The sequence below is a fragment of the Amblyomma mixtum genome, chromosome 1 (assembly GCF_055824585.1).
Source record: "Amblyomma mixtum isolate Tamu chromosome 1, ASM5582458v1, whole genome shotgun sequence".
NCBI classification, from domain to species: Eukaryota; Metazoa; Arthropoda; class Arachnida; order Ixodida; family Ixodidae; genus Amblyomma; species Amblyomma mixtum.
The window spans coordinates 168,141,794-168,164,329 of record NC_143012.1 but is presented as its reverse complement, the minus strand read 5'-3'; the positions used below and the strand labels follow the sequence as shown (position 1 = coordinate 168,164,329).

General features: G+C 45.8%; 1 protein-coding gene across 1 annotated transcript; it reads left to right on the top strand.

Moving 5' to 3' along the window:
- Positions 1-1,024: 1,024 nt before the first annotated feature.
- LOC149369723 (uncharacterized) lies at positions 1,025-18,430 on the top strand. The gene is made up of 7 exons (XM_089576225.1): positions 1,025-1,146; positions 1,934-2,018; positions 4,713-4,900; positions 5,901-6,118; positions 7,144-7,279; positions 10,403-10,479; positions 18,143-18,430. The coding sequence occupies exons 4-7, from the start codon at positions 5,966-5,968 to the stop codon at positions 18,428-18,430; spliced, it is 654 nt and encodes a 217-aa protein (XP_089432351.1). The 5' UTR covers positions 1,025-1,146; positions 1,934-2,018; positions 4,713-4,900; positions 5,901-5,965.
- Positions 18,431-22,536: the final 4,106 nt, after the last annotated feature.

Sequence of the window (22,536 nt, the reverse complement as noted above, 5' to 3'; positions counted from 1 at the left end):
ACAGGCGTGTAGTCTACTGTAAGTAATGTCCATATCAGTTTTTAGAATTTCGAAGATGCGGCTAACCTCACCGTTGCGGCCCAACAAATTTTGGATATTTCGACTAGTTAGTGCACTGCAGAGGTTGCTTTGTGTGCAAGCTTCTCAAAAGTGCATGAATTTTGGCGTGATGTAGCCAAAATTTGATGGGCAACAGCGTCAAGGGTAACTGTAGTTTCGAAATTCTAAAACTGATATGGATATCACTTACGGTGGGCTATTACTTACATGCCTGTCAATAATTAAGGACCCTAACTGTAATAGTTAAAAGATAAGTATTCAATATTAGTTAACCAGCCTACTAGTCGGCATGTCTTAGCGATATTCCAATATACTCCACCGCTGACAATGCTGTGCCGAAAAAAGCGCTCTTCTAACTCAAAAAGCCTATTTTTAAAATTTTTTGCAATCTGAGGTGGACCACCCTGTATGCACAGTGACCAGCCCAAGTGTACAATCGTCAGCACGCTTAACACGAACGCTGGAGCGCGTGCCTTCCACTGACATTAGCGCTGCTGGGCGCTGGCCACTGCGGCTGAGACAATATTAAAGTGGAAGCAGGGCACGAGCTGTCTCCAACTTCCACAAACACACCGTGCAGCATGGTCTTAGACTCAGCGCCCAGCGCTGAGGGGCTGTGATACCAGTGAAGGACACGCAATCGAACGTTCGTGTTAAGTGTGCTGACGACAGTACTCATCGATTGAGTCTAGCCAGAGTGCCTTGCTCACAAACATATCCAGTAACAAGAAGGCAACTGTGATCAAGTTATATATGTCTATTGTCATAATAGCCATCATGGCCCTGTCTGTAACCTTTATTCTGTTTGTATTTTCGATTTCTGATTTTGTTTCTTTTTCCTTCATGTGGCTTTCTCTCTAGGGTTGCCTCGTTCATTGCAGTGTCTGAATGCAATGATGAACCGGAGATAATGGCTGCATCATCAGGAAACCATTATCAGCAAAAAGCAATGGTGCCATTCACTTTTCCAAGGACACCAATTGACATTAGAGCTCAGCTGACTCTTTGCAAGCCGGACGACGTCCCTTATGCTCTACGAAAGCGTATCGTGGATTGGCTGTGGTTTGAGATGTCATCATATACATTGTAAGTGATCAATTAACTGCATGCATAACTGTGTGTGAGGGTACTTCGGCTTATCAGCCTAAATGTAAGGGTTATTTTATCATCTTTAAAGTGCTTATTAAAAGAATTGTTGCTCTTTATGGTATTTTTAAATTCAACACTCATATTCCAATCTGGGCTACCGCAATGCGATAAAATACCTTGATGCTGCTGCTCAAAGGATACATTCAAGACGCATTAAAGACGCATATATGCTTAGATATATGTATTAAATATCCAGCCTTGCATAAATAGCTGCAGCATTAATGGAATGCACTCAATGTATGTGTGGGAACTTCAGACTTCCTATGTTCAAATGTGTTTACCACTCTGCACGCCTGTGAACAGCACACGGCATTTAAAACGTCTAGTCATTTGGTGGTAGGCTGCCATTTTTAGCTGTCATTCGCCTACTTGTTTCTAGGCAGTGGGCAATTGTCAGGACTAATTCCTCGTTCTGGGTCGCAGCAGTGATTTCCCTGCTTGCTGCTTCCTTATATGCATCCAATCCATAGTTTTTACTCATGATAAGGGAATCGAGCCATTGTCATTGTTGTACAAACCTTTGGCCCAAGGCTGCGTATGAAAAGTAGGATATGTATACATTGGCTGGGTGACGAGTGCCACATTACTTGAAAAAGGGGGACGCCTCTAAAATCTTTTCATCTAAATTCAACTGCCCCATGTGCCCAGGTGAGGAGGGATGAGAACTTAGAACTATTAAATCTGTATAGGGGCGAGATTGTCGCTATACTTTTGGTTGTTACAGGTAACCAGGACCTCTGTATGCTCAGGTAGCAAAAGAACTTGTGCTGCAATATCCCCAGCTGAGGGATGCCTGTGGTGAAGGACATGTGAGCAGTTTTCTTGTTTCCTCACAGTTGTCTTTAAGTGGTTGGACAGTTTGGACCTCTATGCTGTAAATAAATTATTTTTGTGATCTGTTTTTCAATTTTTTATAAATCACATAAGTTGCAAAAATTGTTCCCACGAATAATTCGAGTCAAAATATTGCAGACGAGATGTGTCTGAGATTGGCATGTTGTTTTTTTATTTAAAAAAATGTGGCAATAACTCCTCATGAGCTCTCTCTTTCCAAATTTCTAAAAATGGTTCCCTTCTCTCCTCATGGCTAACTTGTTCAGTCGGTGAGTGCTGACAGGTAGCAGTTGAAAAGTAATCTTACCTACTGTCTGCTTAAATTTGTTCTTTTTTTTCCTTTGTGTTGAGTGCCTCTCCTCTCTAAAGCAGCTGCAACGAGCATAAAAGCTGTCAGCTCGTGGTGGCTTTGGCAAAACAAATTGTATTTGCTATGTGAATCAGTTTGCCATAAAAAGGAATGTTTAGGTCTTTGTTCAAGATACAGAGCTTTGCAGGCATTTGAATTACTTTGCGAGGGTTTTGCAGGCATTTGGATTACTTTGAGAAATGTCCCCTTTCAGGAATAACAGCTATTGGTGCTTTTCTCTTTATGTATTGTGCCGAATTTCTGTTATGACCACTGCAACAAGAACGAGGCATGATGCATTGCTGAGCCACTTTCCTGTCTATGCAGCATCCAAGAGCTTGCACATTGATTCTTTATCTCACAAGTTGTTTTTGCCGCACTTTGAAAGTTCGACCTCTCAGGCATAAGGAAGGCAACCAATAGTCATTAAATATTTGAGTGGCGTTGTGACTCTTTTTCAAACAGTTACTGCAGTAATAGAAAGTGTAATTAGGGATGTTGCCTTGAAAGTACAGAGAGTGTTTCATTCACTGGTTAAATTAGCAAAGAAAGTTCACACGAACACAGCACAGCAGAGGCTGGCTGTGAAACGGTGCACTGCCGTTCGTCAGCATGGGGTCTGCCGAGTCAGCCCAGCTTCCTGCTCAGCACAGCTGGTCACTGGTGTTCTTTCCTTCCCAGTGATGGAGCCGCGAGTTGTGGGGTGAGATGCGGAGGAACATGTTTCGCAGTGCACAGCGTTCGAATTGGCTCATATTGCCACAGACTTCACAGCATTGCAAACAGCTTGTTAGGTGCAGTATGCAGGGAAGAGGGGAGCACTAAGGGGCCTGTCAGTTTTGCTTCACGAAATTTAGAACTGACACTTTAACCAAACTCATGAAATAATGAGGTGAGTAATGTAAATAAGTCATTTACAATGTACATGTCACATAGTAATCATTACCAAAGATCTGGTGTTTTGTAAAATCAAATTACGTAGTACTGATATTATAGTGACTATGGAATTTAGCTTACTGTCATAGTCTTGAGGTTGGCTTCTTTTCAGGAGTGGAAATTATGAGTGATGCATGTTAGTGGCATCTGTGATATGTTCAAGCTGTGCATTCGTAACTGTTTTCAGTCTGCAGCTTATCTAAGATTTTATCTGACTTAATTGCACAGCAGCAGTAATTTCTCTTAAGTCTGAGCTCATGAAAAGTCTGCTTGTATGCCATCCATGACAATCCAATGTGTGGATTTAACAGATGCCTGATACTAGCATACTGGCTTTGAATCTTTTACAGAAACATGTGTAAGCAATTGAAAATGCTTGTGCATTTTTAAGAAACAGTGAAGGCCAATGTTAGATGGCCTGAGTCAATTGATTTGCATATTTTAATGAGAGAGAACTTTCACTGAATGCAACGCTCCCATAATCTAGGGAAGACCAAAAAATGAAATACAGACAAGTCTCAATGCCACTGGTCGCTTTCTCAAGCAACCTGCAATGCCGTTAGTCTGATTATCTTACTTTTTTTCTTTCACCTCTGAAATGATAGTGCACACCCACGGTTTTCCAGTCAGGGTTCACGAAGACCTCATAATAGTCACAGTGTCATCATCACAAGTTTATGCTAAGTTGCAGTGAAAATATTTCATTTTCAAGATCGAATTTCTCTGTATTTGATATCTTTTTTGACCAAGAAATGTTAGCAGAGCCACAAGAACCAAATGTTTAAATTTTACTAAGAACAAAAATTTAATGCTCCTGCAGTTTTTCCCAATGCGACTTTAAGCTTTCTGAAATCGCCCTTTTTTATTAAGACTACAACATGTTTGATTGCCTTTATCTCCTTGGAACTAGTCGGTGATAAAGAATAATAAATTGCTAGCAACTGAAAGCAGTTGTGTATTGGGTGGGTTTCCAAATCAAGCTGCTTAGTTTAAATGAATGACAGTTGAATGCAGTTACTTATGAAAAGCAAAAATGCGCTGCTTTCCATTGGCTGCAGCTCATCATTGCACATATTTTTGTTTCTGAATGTTCGCCTAGTTGCACAACAAAATAATTGGACTTTCTGGGCTTCTTTTTTGTACTCTGAAATTTTCGGGCTGACTTTTCTTCACTGATGCAAGCAGCCTAAAAAAAATATCATGCAGCTTGTTTTTCTTTGCTTCTACATCTGTGTCTGGACGTACAAGTCCTTGGCTGCATAGAATACCTTGTTTCTCAAATATGGCATTTTACTGTGTCAATTACTGCTTGTTATTTTCTTGATGTAAGCGAAAGTACTGATTTACTGATCTGATTTTATTTTAAAAAAAAACAACTCTGCAGTTCACATGGCAGACTGCCCTAAAGTTCAAAGCCAAAAATATCAGAAAAAAAACTCCCAGCAGGCTTCATTGAAGTGGATGCGAAAAGGCGAAAAGCAAAAGAACGCAATTCTGCCAGTGGGGAGGATGTGACCTGTACTGAGGGACCACAGTTCCTTGAAAGAAAGGTAAACACACCCTCCGAATCATGCCTTTTTATTAAAATATTGGTTTCTGCTTTAGTAAAAGTATAAAAGATAAGCTTGTAGTCCGTTCTGTGCTAAGCCTAGACTACCCCACTAGAGGAATGCATGAGCACTGCACCATCGTTTGTTGCCATTCATGTGCATCATGTGTTGCCTGTAAGCAAACCTTTATGCAGTTGTTTTGTTGCACTTCTCTGGTGGTGTCGCCCAGGATGGCTACCTAGTGATCTGTGTTAACGTGAAGTGAAATCTTGTCCAGCGGTAAACATTTTTTCTTTTATTTATTTATTTTTCAATTCTCTTTTGTGCCTTTACAATTTTCACTTTTTTACCCAGCGTTTGGCCATGTGTTTTATCGTTTTTACCTTCTTCAAAGTTCTTTACCTGTCACAGCCCTTTATATTGTCGATTCTTATTGCTTTTAACTTCAGTTTTGCGCCGTCCTTTATAATCTTTTCACTCTGTGACGTGACTACACTGCTTCGTGGTGACCACGCACCAATCCACATTTTCCCGCTCCTTCCTGCTGCCTATTTACTCATCTTGTACGTAAGTAAAATTTCAGTTAGCGCTCATGTGGATCTTGTGTCCTTATTCGACGAGTTGTTTTCTTTCGGTATAATATTCATAATTGGATCACCATGTCTCTAACATGGCTGCCCCCTTTGAAAGTGGTCTATATAAATTATTGTGCATTTAATGAAATTTTATTTGGAATTCTGGACTTCTTCTCTTTGTCATGTCCATTCTATGTAGTCTAAGCTTGGCGCGGTAGGAGCACGTCGGTAATAGTCAGCAATTTCACATAAGGGCTGCAGTTGTAATGCGTACTGTAACAGAGAAATTGTACAGCTATTTTGAAAATTTTAGCCCAGCAGCCACACGATAGGCATGGTCTAAAGCCAATCATAAACCTCAGTGGAACTTTACTGCTGATTAAGTCTTTTGTGATACCTTTTGTATGTGTACGCATGTGTCATGTCTGCTTTTTAATTTGCAGAGAGCATTTTAGAATGCTCCCTATTTGAATGCGGATGACGAAAGAAGCCTTGCAGGGTACATTGAACTGATGAAGAAAGAAATCCGCATGGCAGGTGGAAATGCCGAGAAGATCAGACAGTCAATGGATAAAACTTTTCAGATTCGAAGGGATTACATCAAGAAAAAACCAGCTTTGGAAGAGCTACTTGATGTCTACCCAGCCCTAGGCACTGAGCGAGAGGCGAGTGCAACATCTTTTTTGACTGCATGAATAAGCTGCTGTCACTAAGTGCCAATGCCATCTTACATTTTACTGTGCTTTAATTGATATGCTATGAATTTTTTACAGTGATGCTAGAAAGTATAGGAAGTGTAGCTGTTTAGAGCAAAATGAATTTTAAAAAAATGTCATGTTTTGCATTCTTAGAGACAATGTGCAAGGATGGAACAAAGACTAAGGTTCGATAAGAATAGAGACCAGCTTACAATGGCAGTGCTACACATGCATAGTGAAACTAAAGCCTGGCAAGGAAAATAACCATGACAAGCACCTCTTCTAAAACAAATTTAAATTCATAGTTTTATCTTCTGTTGCAGTGCCATTATTTGTGTTTCATTTTTGAAATTAATTTTAAGTTTGGTTTGGGATTTGTTTTCAGCACCTGCTTACTTTCTGGCTTCGGTTTTCATATGCGTGCTGCACCATATCATTATAAGGTGGTCGCTGTTCTTACGGAGCTTTTTATTTCACTATTAATGCATTACCTGCAATAATGAGGAAGAACATGCCATTTTTTGTGTGCTTCACCTCCTACTGGCATGGTTTTTTTTCTGTTGACTTTTCTTTCAACTCTAATTTAACAGCCGTTGTGTATGGGCATATTTGGTGTGCAAGCCTGAACTTAAAACACGTGGTAGCTTGGTGCCAGCAAGTCCCTATAACCTGTCCTTGTTGATTGTACAACTTTTTCATACCTTTTAGTATTCCTGAATCAGTATGCTTATTTAAAAGCAGAGAATTAAAAAGCCAGCCTTTTCATAATGGCTATATTGACAAAACATTTTTTCTGAACTAAAACTCTTTCATGGCTGAGACGCGAACACTGGCTCCGGTCTCTGCATTCACTAATCAGCATTCACTAACTCAGTAGTTAAAGAGGATAGCCTAAATACAAGTGTAGTTCATGCAGCTACTCAGTAATGTTTCAAGAACAACATCCAATGTAAGTAAATGCTGAACCATGGCCTCTCTTTTGTTCTTTTCAGCTCCACAGCGAGTTCCAGAGGCTGACTGGTGTGAATGGGAAACAAAAAATGTGTGAACTTGTGGAAAAATACGGCGAAACAATACTGGCTTTAGCTTGCAGAAGCAAGCATACAGTACAAGACTTCGACAATGAGTGTGAGCTTTCCATGTGGTCTGAATATCTAATTGACATTAGGAAAAACAAAATTAGTCATGATGCCAGCCTCTCTACTGAGGTTGTTGTTGTGCTGTACTGAACATTTAATGGCATCAGTCTTTCAGTAGCAGTCTTGAAAGCTTTAGTGTTCAAAATGCATCTAATCTCATGGAACAATCATATTAGTACGTTGAAGGAGCAAATTAGAGCCTGTCCAAATTAAAGTCTTCTGAAGCAGCCATAATAAGCGTTTAGCATCACTTATGCCCAGCAAAAACTTTGAAAGGCGCCGTCTCTTAAAAGCTGCGGCTACTGACACTACTGCTTTATTTTCACAGGCTGACCATGCTTCCCTGCATTCCATATCAAGTCTACTCATCACACCCTTCTACATGTGGACCTGCGCTTTTCAGCGTGAAACACATCTGCATGCACTAACTCTCTTTGTCACTAGCTTCTTATTCTTACTTACCTCTCAAAAAGCATGTTAACAAAAGTTATTGCATGTGTTTCCAATAGCAGTTTTAATGCATGTTTCAGGTGCTTCTTAACATACAAGTTTAGAATTAAGTTTTATGCTTTGCTGTTGTCTCTTATCACTTAACCCAAGAACACGGCGGCAAATTTTCTGAAATGAGGCCTTCCAACCATTGTGGCTGGCCTACTGTCTGCAAGGAGCCAGCGCCACACTGCGGCTACATAAGACGCACGGGGGGGGGGGGGGGGGAGGGGGGCGGACGAAGAGAAAAAGGAAAGTGATACGTGGCAGAGAGAACGGGAGAGAAGAGGAAGAGGTCGGGGACGGACGTGGACGTGTTCTGCTGGCTCCCCGAGTTCCCGGGCTTGGGCATCACCCGCAGCCATCCGGGCGACCACACCCGGAGAGCCGTCATCGGGAGCCTCAGCCACCAGAACAAGGCGCCTCTCTCCCATCCCAGCCCACAGCTTCTCAACACGGGCCGCCTCTCTTCCCCTCCGCTGCATACCCGGCCTACCTGACCTGGGGGCGTGCCCGGAGTACACCAGGTGCCTAAAGACTGCCATGACGCCCAGCCACACCTCCTCGCTCTATGCACCAGGCTCATCACTGGGACACAAAAGAAACGTAGTGTGCCTTTCCTTTTTAACTCTCTTCAGGCAATTGTTTTGTTTTCCCTTTCTTTTTCCTCTTTGTTCTCTTTTCTCTTGGTTTTTTTCTCGTTTCATTTCAATACTTAAATTAGAGTTTCCTTTCCTGCAAATGCCGCCTCCTTTATTTCTTTCCTTTAACTCATGAATTTTAATTTTTGAGGGGAAAGAGTTCAGGTCAAATTTACGCATTAAAATTTGAGTTGAAGGAAAGAAATAAAGAAGGCGGCATTTGCAGGAAAGGAAACTCTAATTTAAGTATTGAAATGAAACGAGAAAAAAAATCCAAGAGACAAGAGAACAAAGAAGAAAAAGAAAAGGAAAACAAAACAGTTGCGAGAAGAGAGTTAAAAAGGAAAAGCACACTTACGTTTCTTTTGTGTCCCAGTGATGAGCCTGGTGCATAGAGAGAGGAGGTGTGGCTGGGCGTCAGGGCAGTCTTTAGGCACGTGGTGTACTCCGGGCACGCCCCTAGGTCAGGTAGCCCGGGTATGCAGCGGAGGGGAAGAGAGGCGCCTGGTTCTGGTGGCTGAGGCTCCCGATGACGGCTGTCCGGGTCTGGTCACCCGGACGACTGCGGCTGATGCCCAAGCCTGGGAGCTCGGGGAGCCAGCAGAGCTCGTACGCATCCGTCGCCGACCGCGCTCTTCCTCCACTCTGCCACGCGTTCTCTCTGCCACGTATCATTTTCCTTTTTCTCTTCCTCATCCGCCACCCCATGCGTCGTATGTAGCCGCAGTGTGGCGCTGGCTTCTTACACTGTCGCAGTGAAGCATGACATCACACTCAGTCGGCTTGCACCTGCCAGCCAACAGCTTGTGGCCTGGCAGGATCGAAAAGTTGATTGCAACGTCATAACAGCGGGTCACTGCCACTGGTTGGGGGGGTCTCTTGTGAGGGGATTTCCCACTCTGATCTTGAGTTGTATCGAACAGTTGTTTTCATTTTTATTGTGTTATTTTCGTTTGTTTAAATCTTAAGATGTAAGTACCGTTAAGGCAAATGAATTATATTTGTGATATTCATCTCCCCAGGCATTTAATACGCTTGAATTAGTGAACTCCACTTCATTTATTCATCCTCATCGTGCATCTGTGTGTGACCACTTTCATTGACATCAACTGAAAATGCAAGGAAATGCCTCATGAAAAGCCGCGCAAGTGGCTGAAAGAGCACAAATAGAGGTCGTCGTGAAGGTTAAATGTTCAACGTTGTTGGTGAGGTGGCAAAAAGAATGCTCAAAATGACCACCTGTTCAAAGTTCCACTTTCTCTAGCAGCCTAAAATAGCGCATCGAATGCCAGAGGCAAACAACAAATGTCTTTCAAACAGGATGGCAACAAATGATAGGCAGATTTTGGTTATTGACAAAAGGGAAACGTGTTATGACATGCAATCCCTCAAAAAGCCTCGTCAGTCTCATCAGCCATGCAGGGAAAACATAGGACAACATTTATAGTCAACTAAAGGCCACACGCCCCAACTTGAGGGCTTGTAATATGGGGGAAAAAATCCACAAATAGCAACTGTGTTCAGCATGCGTAGGCACTTTCCACTGCACTCTTCCTGGGAGGCTGCCAGGTGACTACATATGCCTGTTGCTATCGTAATCTGGCTCTGTGATAGTTTAGAGTAGAATTTGGATGCGCGTGTAATCTTGAGCCCATGGCAATCGTCGACCACAATATTACACTGACAGAACAGTACACGGGCAGCTTGATTGCAATATTTAGGGTAATATTTATAACAGGTGCAGCGAGCCTTGGAAGCATCTGTTTTGAGGGGTTAACTGCATGTCCTTCGCTGTTTGTTTTGGTAGATTTCCAAATGATGCATGCCAATGTAGCTTGCCATACCTAGCCATGAACAGGGAGCTCTGTGTGGTTTTCAGCATTGTGGCTCATCACTCAATACTTTCTTTCAGCCTTGTCAAGATTTGTACTGTTTGCATGCGGTCCACGTATATTGTTAAGTTCCTTTTTTTTTTGCTGCAGATCACTATGCTGCAGAAGTCTTGATGGCTATACCACGACTAGTCAAGGAAAGCCCTGCTGCAATTATTGCTCAGCTGGTATGCACCTGCTTTTTTGCTTCTAAGACTTAATGTTTCAAAATAGTGACATATAAATGTAACCTGGTTTTCTGTGCAGTGGAATATTCTTGCTGGTTCACATTTCCTTCCTTATAGGATTGCTCTGATGAGTGCTTGAGTTTCTGGCTTAAGTAAGGGCCCAGTAATTTGATTACAAATGATTCACTTGTAGCAAGTTTTCATACCCAGATCGCATGCTGCACATGATCTCCCAGTGTCTTGTGCACGTGGACAGAAATTAAGCTAGGGTGGGGTGGGGTATTTTCGCACAGGGTAATTTTATGCAGAGGGTTTGGCATATTGAAACCGAGTCTTTCTGGGCTCTTATTAGACATCCCAGCACCAGGACAGTGGTTGAGGCTTTTCATCTTTGTTGTCTTGTCATTGGTTTCCATCACATAAAGTAGCCTTAACTTTAGCTATCCCGTGGCCGTCTACAGGACGGTGCAGATATACTGAAGTGATCAGTGTTGCGTAAAAGTAGTGAGCACATTGCAAATGCAAGACAGCTTCATTGGCTTGCAGTGCACTAGTGTGGCAGTCATAGGAATTACATATTACATTTGCAAATCTAAACTGTGCATAATGGTATGAACTGGCGCATAATGTGCAAAGTAATCACAGTTCTCATTCATGCCAAATGCTAGGGTCAAACAATGTCAGTATTGCATACTTATAAAGAGCAGACATGCTTTGTCTAATTTGCCATTTGATAGATTTAATTACTATGAAAGCAAAAACTTTACACACCGCTGTCTTGTTCTTGCGTGGGAAGTAGTATTACCTTAAATGAGTATATAGAAATTTTTGGTTATGTGTGTTCTTTGTAGCGACGTGCTGGGCATTCGTATGCATAGAATTGTTGCATGGTATTCGCCTGTGATTAGTAAATAATTACAATCAGATTTCTTTTCTTGCCTGTTTCAGTTTCAATAGCATAGCAATTGCTATTACATCAGTGTTCAGTATAGGTCATGGAAGGCACAAAAAAGCTATGATATCGCTACTTCATCGTTTTAATTAGTTGCTATGCTAAAGCATAGCAACTAATTGCAGTTTTCCTCATGCCTCACCTGGCTTATACTGATCTTTGATGGCATTGCCATTGCTGTTTTTAAAAGTGAAGCAGGAGAGAGGAGATATTTAATTACAAATTATTCAGCACTCATAGGCAAATGCTGTGTGGTTATCCATGGATAGTAATGCCTTATGCATCATTAAAAAGAAAAAAAATGTGCAACTGAAATTTGTTGTCTGTACCATTAAGATGAAAATTTATAATGTACAGGTGCGTCTTCGAAGCACAAGTCGGAGGCCGTTGATCAAAGACGCGTCACGGCAGGCACACACCCAGGAGTCACACCGAAAACCAGCACAGCACTTCGTTCTCCTCTTCGCCCCACCGCGTGAACGGCTGCCGGTCGTTCCCATTACAGTTACCTCCCCGGCGAAAAGAAGCCATCCTGGCGACTTACGGGGACGAAAGAATTGTCGGATCGTAGTAGGGCTTAAGACGCTCGACGTGTACAGTTTCACGCCCCCGGCGACGATGATCCGGGGAGGGGTCAAGGGGCTCAACTATGTAATTCACGGGAGAAGTTTGTTGAAGAACGCGGTAAGGGCCGTGATAGCGGGAAGTAGTTTCGTGGCGAGGCCGGGAGTGGAGGAAGGCACCCAGAGCCAAACGAGTGCGCCGGAGGGATATGACGAGGGAGGGTCCAAGGGGTCCCGACGGTGCTTCTGGTGCTGCTGGAGTTGTGTGGTGAAAGAGCGCGCAAGTTGTCGACATTCTTCGGCATACATGTGGGCTTCGGAGAAGGATGTTGTCTCGGAAGAATCAGGGCGATAGGGAAGGATGGTGTCCATTGTGGAGGTAGGCTCGCGACCATATAAGAGGAAGAAAGGAGAGAATCCCGTCGTTGTCTGCGTAGCCGTATTATACGCGTAGGTTACGAAAGGAAGTACTTTATCCCAGTTGGAGTGGGCGGTATCAACGTACATGGCGAGCATGTCACTGAGAGTGCGGTTGAACCGTTCAGTCATGCCGTTGGTTTGGGGGTGATAGGCGCTGGTACGGCGATGAACCATTTTGCATTCCTTGAGCAGTGCCGCGACGACTTCCGATAGAAAAACACGGCCACGGTCACTGAGCAATTCTTTCGGGGCGCCGTGACGAAGAACAAGACGGTGTAGGATGAAAGAAGCAACGTCCTGTGCGGTCGCAGATTGGAGAGGCGATGTTTCTACGTAGCGGGTTAGGTGGTCAACGGCCACGATGACCCAGCGGTTTTTAGCCGAACTGGTGGGAAGCGGACCGGAAAGATCAATGCCGACGCGGTCAAAGGGGCGGGCAGGGCAGGGTAACGGCTGCAATGGGGCGGTGTGGTGGCGGGGAGGGTTCTTGCGACGTTGGCAGGCTGTACACGACCGAATGTACTGTCGTACGAAGCGGTACATACCGCGCCAATAATATCGCAGACGCAGGTGAGCATACGTCTTCAATACACCGGCATGGCCGTATTGTGGGTCTGCGTGGAAGGAGGCGCAGATCGCAGCACGGAGGTGGCGAGGAATCACCAACAGCCACTTCCGCCCTTCGGACAGGTAGTTACGCCGGTATAAGAGGCCATCACGAACGGCAAAATGGTGGGCTTGGCGACGAAGAGTACGGGATGAAGAAGGTGGCGAGGGATTAGAGAGGAAGGTGAGGAGTGAGTTGATCCAAGGATCCTGCTGCTGTTCGGAGAGCATATCAGGGACACCGAACGACGAGAAATCATAGGCACAGACGAGGGCAGAGGCGGAATCGCAAGGAAGTGGTGAACGGGAAAGTGCGTCGGCGTCGGAGTGCTTGCGTCCAGAGCGATAAATGACGTGAATATCAAATTCCTGCAGACGTAAAGCCCAGCGGGCAAGTCGGCCAGAGGGATCTTTGAGGGAGGACAGCCAGCAAAGAGCATGATGGTCGGTGACGACATAGAACGGCCGGCCGTAGACGTAAGGGCGGAACTTGGCAATCGCCCAAATGATGGCCAGACACTCTTTTTCTGTCACTGAATAGTTAGATTCCGCCTTGGTGAGAGTGCGGCTGGTGTAAGCGACAACATATTCTGGATACCCAGTCTTCCGTTGGGCAAGAACTGCGCCCAACCCCACACCGCTCGCGTCAGTGTGAATTTCGGTCGGACAGTCAGGATCAAAATGGCGCAGTATTGGCGGGGAGACCAGAAGGCGACGTAAAGTGTCGAATGCGGCATCGCAGGCGGGTGACCAAGACGAGAGGTTCGGGCTGCCGGCAAAAAGCTGCGTTAAAGGGGCGATGATACGGGCGAAATTCCGGATGAAGCGGCGGAAGTATGAACACAAGCCTACAAAACTGCGAAGTTCTTTTAAGGTGGTCGGTTTGGGAAAGTCAGCGACGGCGCGAAGTTTGGCAGGGTCAGGAAGAACACCATCTTTGGAGATGACATGACCTAATATCGTCAGCTTCGTGACACCGAAGTGACATTTCTTGAGGTTTAGTTGTAGCCCGGCTGCAGTAAGGCACGTGAGAACACGCTGGAGGCGAAGTAAATGGGAAGAAAAATCTTTGGAAAAAACGACAATGTCATCCAGATAGCACAGACACGTTTCCCATTTGAGCCCGCTGAGAATATTATCCATCATTCTCTCGAATGTGGCTGGGGCATTGCATAGGCCGAATGGCATGACATTGAATTCATACAGGCCGTCTGGTGTGACGAAGGCGGTTTTCGGCCGGTCAGCAGCAGCCATCGGGACTTGCCAGTATCCAGAGCGTAAGTCTAAGGACGAAAAATACTCCGCTCCCTGCAAGCAGTCCAATGCGTCGTCGATTCGGGGTAGAGGGTAAACGTCCTTGCGAGTAATCTGGTTGAGACGATGGTAGTCCACGCAGAACCGGATGGAGCCATCTTTTTTCGTCACCAAGACAACAGGAGAGGCCCAAGGATTGTGAGAAGGCTGTATGATGCCGCGCTGTAGCATATCGTCGACATTGTCACGGATGACGCGGCGCTCTGTGGGCGAGACGCGGTACGGTCGCTGGCGCAAGGGGGCGTGCGTACCTGTGTCAATTTCGTGAGAGACGGCGAACGCACGGCCCAAAGAAGGTTGGGAAAGGTCAAAAGACGCCCTGAAGCGTTGGAGAAGTTGCAGTAGCTGGTCACGCTGAGCGGGCGGAAGGTCGGTAGCGATGGCGCGATGAAATACGTCGGCGGGACGCGGATCGGGCGTGGTCGCACAAATGTCCAGGAGAGCAACCTCGGGACATGCACGGTTATCAGAGAACTCGTAGGCAAGTGCAGGGTCCAGTTCTTCGATACGACCGAGGCATTCGCCGCGAAGGAGAGAGGACGGGCAAGCAAAAGGGTTGGAGACATAAATGGCACAGTTACCACCGGAAATCGTGAGAACAGCGAAAAGAATCAGAAGGTGGCGACGGCGGGTGGCAGCAGTAGTGGGTGTGAAGAGAACAGGGCTGCCAAAGGCAGAGTCAGGTAAGAGCGGGACGAGGACAGAAGAAAAGGGAGGTATGGTGGTGTCGGCGGCTACGAGAAGTTTAGCGGAGGGCACAGGCAGGTCGCACAGGGAAACGTTACACACGGAAGATAGCGCAAGTTCAGCACGAGCACAATCAATCACTGCATGGTGGGTTGACAGGAAGTCGCATCCTAGGATGATATCGTGAGAGCACGCACTCAGCACAACAAACTCGATGAGATATTCTACGTCGTTGATAGAAACTCGTACGGTGCAGGCTGCGATGGGGTGAATGCGCTGTGAGGTGGCCGTACGGAGCGAAAAGTCAGACAGGGGCGTCGTCACCTTGCGAATTTTGCGGCGAAGAGAGTCACTAATCACAGACACGGCAGCGCCCGTGTCAACGAGCGCGAGAACAGGTACACCTTCGACAAACGCCTGAACCACATTAGCGGGAGCAAACGGAGTACTTGGTGAGTTCGCAAAAGACGAAGTTCTTGCCTCCGGAACTGCGGCATTAAGTTTTCCTCACGGAGAGGTTCCGGTCGCCGAAGCATTGGGGAAATTGAACGGCGGCGAGGCGAAGGCGAGCGGCGAGTCGAGTCGAGTCGAGTCGAGACATAGACGAGCCAGAAGAGCCATTGGGCAAGGTCGGCTCGTGATCGTATCCGTGATCGTACGGGCGCGCAGCATCCCCATAGCGAGGCAAGCGCTGACGGCAGAGACGTGCGACGTGCCCTGGAAGCCCACAAGCGTAGCAGATGGGCCGATTATCGGCGGTGCGCCAAGGGTTCGTAGGGTGTCATCGTGTGCGAGGAAACGAGGCTGGCGGAAGTGGCATGGATGGGGTTGGAGCATAATAGGCAGGGCTGCTGCGGTACGTAGGAGAGGCAAGCGAGCGCGGTGTCCGTCGGACGGCGTCCGCATAGGTGAGTGGTGCTGCGACAGGAGGAGGCGGGGGGCTGGACGGCAGGACTGCAGCGACCTGCTCCTGAACAACACGGCGGATAGTCGGCGCAAGGGAGGGCGCTAGGTCGGCAGTAGGGCAGACAGGGTCTCGAACGTGATGGAGAAGAGAAAGCTGGCGGGCGATTTCCTCGCGTATAAAATCTTTCACGCGCTCCATGAAGAGGGTTTGGTCCGAAGACGAGGGACCAAGGGCCAAGCCAGCAAGACTCTCGGGGGCCGCACCAGACTGCCGCGTAGAAGCGCGTTGCTTGCGCAACTCGTCGAAGCTTTGGCACAGCTCGATGACGGCAATGACGGAGGTGGGGTTCTTCGCCAGGAGCATTTGGAAAGCGTCATCTGCTATGCCTTTAAGAATGTTATTAACTTTGTCGGTTCACGCGCTTACATAAATCGACAATGTCTTCAATGTAGCTGGTGAATGTTTCGGTCGGTAGCTGCGCCTCGAGCACGGAGACGTTGCTCGGCGCGGAGTTTCCGCACGGCGGGGTGGCCGAAAACGTCGGCGAAGCTTGTCTTGAATGACGACCAGGTGGGAAGGTCCGCTTCATGGTTACGAAACCATAAGTTGGCAACGTCTGTGAGATAGAAGAGCACGTTTCTCAGCTTGATGGAATCGTCCCACCGATTGTAAGTGCTGACGCGCTCGTAGGACGCCAACCAGTCGTCGACGTCCTGGTCGTCCGTACCGCTAAATGTGGAAGGGTCGCGCTGTCGTTGGACCCCGGAACAGAGGACGGTGGCAGGGGTGGCCGGCGACGACTGCGTCGAACTGTTTGGCATTGTTGGCGGTGCAAGTAGCGTTCCGCTCCTGAGTTCCAGGTTGAGCACCGGTACGGGGATCGAAGCACCTCCACCAAGTGTACAGGTGCGTCTTCGAAGCACAGGTCGGAGGCCGTTGATCAAAGACGCGTCACGGCAGGCACACACCCAGGAGTCACACCGAAAACCAGCACAGCACTTCGTTCTCCTCTTCGTCCCACCGCGTGAACGGCTGCCGGTCGTTCCCATTACAATAATTTTTCCTTCACAATTTTTAGAGCATGAAATTCAGTTAATGGTATCTGAGAAAGAGAAACTGCAACAGCCATTTCTCTTCAGCGAGAAAACTGTCATTGGTTAAAGTGTTTTCCAGATTCAAGTTTACTATATATTTTAAATTGCACAATGTATTATGTGGCAAGCAACCATCATCCACAATAGGTGTGGTTTTAGCAATGACTGGAAGTGATAAGGGAATGCATTTACTTAGGGCTGGTAGTGACCGCTGATCCGGATCATGAGAGGGAAATAACTAGCAGAATATGAATGGGGTGGAGCGAATATGGCAGGTTATCTCAGATCATGTATGGCAGTTTTCCAATATCCCCCACATGCCTGGAATAAAGTTGACTTGACTTGACTTGAGAAAAGTATGCCGCACTTGTATCTTACTTGTATCTATGGAGCAGAAACGTGGAGGCTAACGAAGAGGGTTCAGCTTAAACTAAGGACAACACAACGAGCTATGGAAAAAGAAATGATAGGTGTAACGTTAAGAGATCGGAACAGGGCGGAGTGGGTGAGGGAACAAACACGGGTTAATGACATCCTAGTTGAAACCAAGGGGAAGAAATGTGCTTGGGCAGGGCATGTAATGCAAAGGCAAGATAATCGATGGTCCTTAAGGATAACGGAGTGGATTCCAAGAGATGGCAAGCGTAGCAGGGGGCGGCAGAAAGTTAGGTGGGCGGATGAGATTAAGGAGTTTGCGGGGATATGGTGGCCGCAGCTCGCAAAGGACAGGGTTAATTGGTGAGATATGGGAGAGGCCTTTGCCCCGCAGTAGGCGTAGTCAGGCTGATCATGTTGATACTTGCAGAAGAGCTTGCTCATGTTGCAATTTTCATTTGGTAAATATGTGCTTCTTTTACTTGCACACAGCTTTTGAAAGGACTAGTGCAGTGATAATTGTATTGAGCTTCATAAAATTGTAGCTGTGAATAAAGGTTTGCAATGAAAGGTGTCTGCACTAGGTCAGAATATGTTACTGCCTTAGGTACACATTAGTGGCAACATGACGCACACGATCACTACGTTCTAGTTGCATTCTTTTTTCATGGGGTTATATGCAGGATAATATGAAAAGGGCATTGAATTTGACCCTTACTTGCATTATTGTCGTTCATATTTGCAGGCACCTGGAGAAATGCATATGTACCCGAAGGTCCTTCACTCAGCCGAGCAAGCTGCAGCATCATCTAGCGTCCTTGTTTCCTTTGAGCGATTACAGCTCACTGCGATGGATTTGGTAGATGGGTTCGCTTTGCTTTTGGCGGTGTTCTGGGCATTTAATGTCAAGTACACCCCAAAAGCAAAGCGGACCTGTCTGCTTCTTGAAACGCTAATGGGGCTTGATCCCAGCGAGCGCCTCCCGAGTGTGTTTCGGGCAGCCACAACAATCGCAGCAATGAGTGAAAAATAAAAAGTTATGAGTGTTGTAAATTTTTGGCACTATTTATTGAAGCATTGTTATTCCCAACACAGACTGAGCACCATACTAATGCGCAAACTGTAGTGTAGCCATAAAGTAGTTGTATGAGCAAAAATTATTCTGCTCAAAGATCATAATCTATTTTGCTCATTACTCTTTTGTAGATGTAGAGCAGGTGGATGCTGCAAAAGATATGAATAACTTGCTTTGAAGAATATGTGAAATAAGAAAATTGGTAGGATACATTGGAAACACGTGAAACTCCTTTCGAAGGAGTAAAATAACATCTGGGCTGATACTCCTTGAAGGAGTACAGTCACTCTTAACGAACGGAGTCCTGGAACTCCACCTGAAAGAGTAATAGGATGCTGCTTGAATGTGGTAGCTTTACTGCCTCGGAGGAGTGCCTGTACTCTATTGCAGGAGTAGGACAGTACTCCATGAGTAGGTGTTCAATCACTCTTTGTCCAGAGGGAATAATTTTATTCTGGAAAAAGGAGTGGGATATGGGACAAGCGAATACTCCTCCAAAGTGTGTTCTGGGCACTCCTCTGTACTCCTTTAGTTCTAAGAGTGTACTTGTGCAAGACAAACACAGCTCACCATAAAGAAATTAGCAATCTGGGCTGACAGAAATGGTTCTAGGTTTTCCCCGCGAAAGACAGTTGCTGTTCTTTTCCCGCTCCAAATAGGACTGCCTATTGATCCCACCCTCCACTTAAATAAAGCCGTACTTCCTGTAAAACAAGGAGACAAATTTTTAGGCCCAACTTTCGACAAAAAGCTCACGCTCCTGCCGCACATAAACACCCTAAAAAAGAAAGCAACCCCATCCCTGAATATACTTTAAGTGCTGTCACTAAAACTCGGGGGGTCCGATAGTATGTGCCTATTGCACATCCATCTGTCAGTAGTGCTCTCTTCCTTCGACTATGGGTGCATAGTATACGGGTCTGCGAGGCCATCGAACCTTAAAAAGCTGGATCCAGTACATAACCTTGGTTTGCGCCTCTCAACTGGGGCGTATAGAACATCCCCCGTAAATAGTCTTCACGTAGACGCAAATACGCCGCCTGTCAACAACAGAACAATGCTTAATTGTGCATGTGTACTTAAAATAGGGTCGTTGCCAAAGCATCTGTGTTACTACATAGTTACTAAATGCCCATCCAGAATACTCTTTACGAACAAACTTCATGCTGTCAGACCACTCCTCCTCCGCTTCGAAGAAAAATGCCACGAAATAAACATACTAGAACTTTGAGAATGAGGACTTTGATGCGAGGACGATCCCGGACCATTACGTGAGTTACACGCCGCTGTCAGTTGTACCCCTAAGCGTGGTCACTGGATTTCCCGACTAAAATGTGCACCTTGTGTGCCTTTGTGTGGAACCTAAACTGCTCCAGCTCAGGAAAGGAGGACAACGGTTGCGTTAACGCTATACTCAGTGCAGATGACTACTATTTCGACAAAGCTTGTGGTGTCAGTGGGCAGTTATACCTGCCGAGAGTTTTCCTGGAAGCCACAACCTCTATCGAAAATTGGCGCATGCAAATCCGTGAAGTATCGCCAATTTCTCGTTTGCACTTTTGCCGCAATCCTTCTAGATTATCCTGACCGGAAATATAAACTTCCTGCACCTCCCTGTTGCGATCACGATCTTAGAAGGCAGAAGACTTTGTTTAGATACAAAAGGCTACGCACATAGGTTACTGGTGTACCTTGTTAATACATTTTCCAAGCTTTACGGAACCATACATGTGACCTACAAAATCCACGGCTTCGTGCACCTCGCTCGAGACATCCGACTGCTTGGACCACTCGATGGCTTCAGCGCACTGACCGCGGAAAGCTTCATGGGCCAAGTGAAGAGGGCAATGTGTCCAGGAAAGCACAAGCTTGCACCGACGCGTGCATGAAAGAGTGCATGCCAGCCCTGCGTGTACTGCTCCTGCAGCGATGAAAAAAGTGGATTTCAGCTTGGAGCACGACTTTGTGCGCCTACCCACAGGCTGCGCTGAAACGCGGTCCTCCGCAGCACACACAGGTGAGACTGTTTTGGAAACATACTAGGATAACAGCTGCTGCCCCTTTGTGGATAATAGGATGGTGATAGCGGAAATTTTCGCATTTACTTCAAATGGTACCACACCAATGGCAACTGGTCGCGTTTTTACAGTGAAAATGCCCCTACACACGTACCCCACCTCTTCGACATTATTTAACGTAAGGACAAGCTGAAATTCGCCAGCATGGATATAAATTACCGCCTCGCAATGACAAAATATACCTGTTTCACCGGTAATTAACGAAACATCCATAGGACAGAAAAGTTAGATATATGGGGTTTTATGGCGCATAAGCAACGGTGGCTATCATGCGGAAACCGCAAGGTTAGGATAGAAAAGGCAAGAATTTACATACACATGTCACTGCCCAGTTCGTTTTGGAAGGAAAGCTGCCGTACAGCGTGGAGATTTTTAATGCGGTATCGCTAGCCTAGGCAATACCGCCATTCATTTTGAAACGTTGATCCCGGCATTAGAATCGAGTGGGAGAGGAAATTTTTAAATACCATTTTCTCCCCGATAACCCGTTTTGGACAATGCAGGTCCGCTTCTATTTTCACAGCAATCGCCTTTAAAGTTGTTGATCGGCAGACTGAAGTTCCTGCAGCCTGGTAAGCGTGGGTACACTGAAATGTATTCATTGCAAGCTTTCTGGTTCATCCGAACAGTTGCTAGACGCATGATTAACTGTGTCTTAAAGCGGCACTCAGAACAACACTTTATGATCAGTGTTCTGAGTAAAAATTTATTCCCTGATTCTTCTGGCTATGTTGACAGTTGTCGAGCTGCAAAGGATGCATCTATTGTTTGTAGTTCACGAACTTTTTACAAAGAAGGGAGACGCGGAGACACAGTGCCATTTGAGGGACACAAAACCTGGGAAAACACGATGTCTGCAATCACAAGCAGGGCCGCATGTTTGGTAAAAACTCATCGCGAAAGCCTAAGCTATTCGATTTCCTTTCCGGACAACGGCAATTATACAGGGCTTCCACGCTAACTTTAGCGAAGGGTTAAAAAAGAAAATATTTGAGGTAGGCCAGAAAAACCACTTACATACTGCTACCAACCGGCTTGCGCATCATAGGTGATTGTTTGTTTTGCAATTAATTAATTAGCAATAAAAATTAAGGCTACGGAAGCAGTCCGCAGAAAAAAATAAAGAGAGGTGTATCATTCCGCGCTGTTTTGTGGCCGTGTGGTCTAACGCGTCGCTCCAGAGAGTCGACAGGCGATGGGGGTGCGTGGGTTCAAATCCCGGATGGTGAAACGTTTCTTTTCGCACATTTTTTCTTCATCGCAAATTGAATTTCGCGTGACTTGAATGAGAAAACTCGTTTTGTTCAGAATCACTTGAATATTATGGCGTGTTCTGAAATGAATTGCATGCATCTGTTCATTTGATGCATACCGCGTTAATGTGAGCTGTCCGAAATTCGTTGTCAATGGGCTCGCACCGGCTTTTGGTCACCAGTAGCGGTTTTCTTCCCGATTCTGCAGCATTGTGACTATACTATTTTACATGCAAGTGAGAGGTTTGTGCGAAAGGTGACGGTCATTCGTCGGGTTTAATTAATTAGCACAGTGGTGAGTGCTCCGCCGTGGCCAGATTAACAAGTGGCCGTCTGCAACTTTCGGGTCAAATTATTTTTATACACACCACCTCAATATGGCCTTTTTTCCCGTGTTAATTGTTAAATTTAGAACATAGTGTTGATTCGAACAGTGAGAGAAAATAATACTGCCTCAAGAGTTAGATTTTTTATCGTGCACAAATGTATATGAAGGCAATACAGAGGCAAGTCAGCTTGTCTCGGTTTCCCTGCTCTCCTAGAAGAGCAGAAGCTGCTCAGGCAGGACTTTCCTGCAGCCAGGTAAAAAGAGTTCCAAGCTGTGGGAGCGTCAAGTAAGAATGAAGAAAAAGTTGTACAACGCTAGGTAAAAATATTTCGAAAGAGCAAACAATAAATGAGACAGGACAATAAAGAATACTGACCCCGCAGTGTTTGCGAGAAATGGTTTATT

Coding starts and splice junctions, on each gene's coding strand:
- LOC149369723 (XM_089576225.1), top strand. CDS start 5,966: ATGAAGAAAGAAATCCGCATGGCAGGTGGAAATGCCGAGAAGATCAGA. Junction 7,280..10,402: donor ACAAGACTTCGACAATGAGT/GTGAGCTTTCCA, acceptor TTTTTGCTGCAG/ATCACTATGCTGCAGAAGTC. Junction 10,480..18,142: donor CTGCAATTATTGCTCAGCTG/GTATGCACCTGC, acceptor TCATATTTGCAG/GCACCTGGAGAAATGCATAT.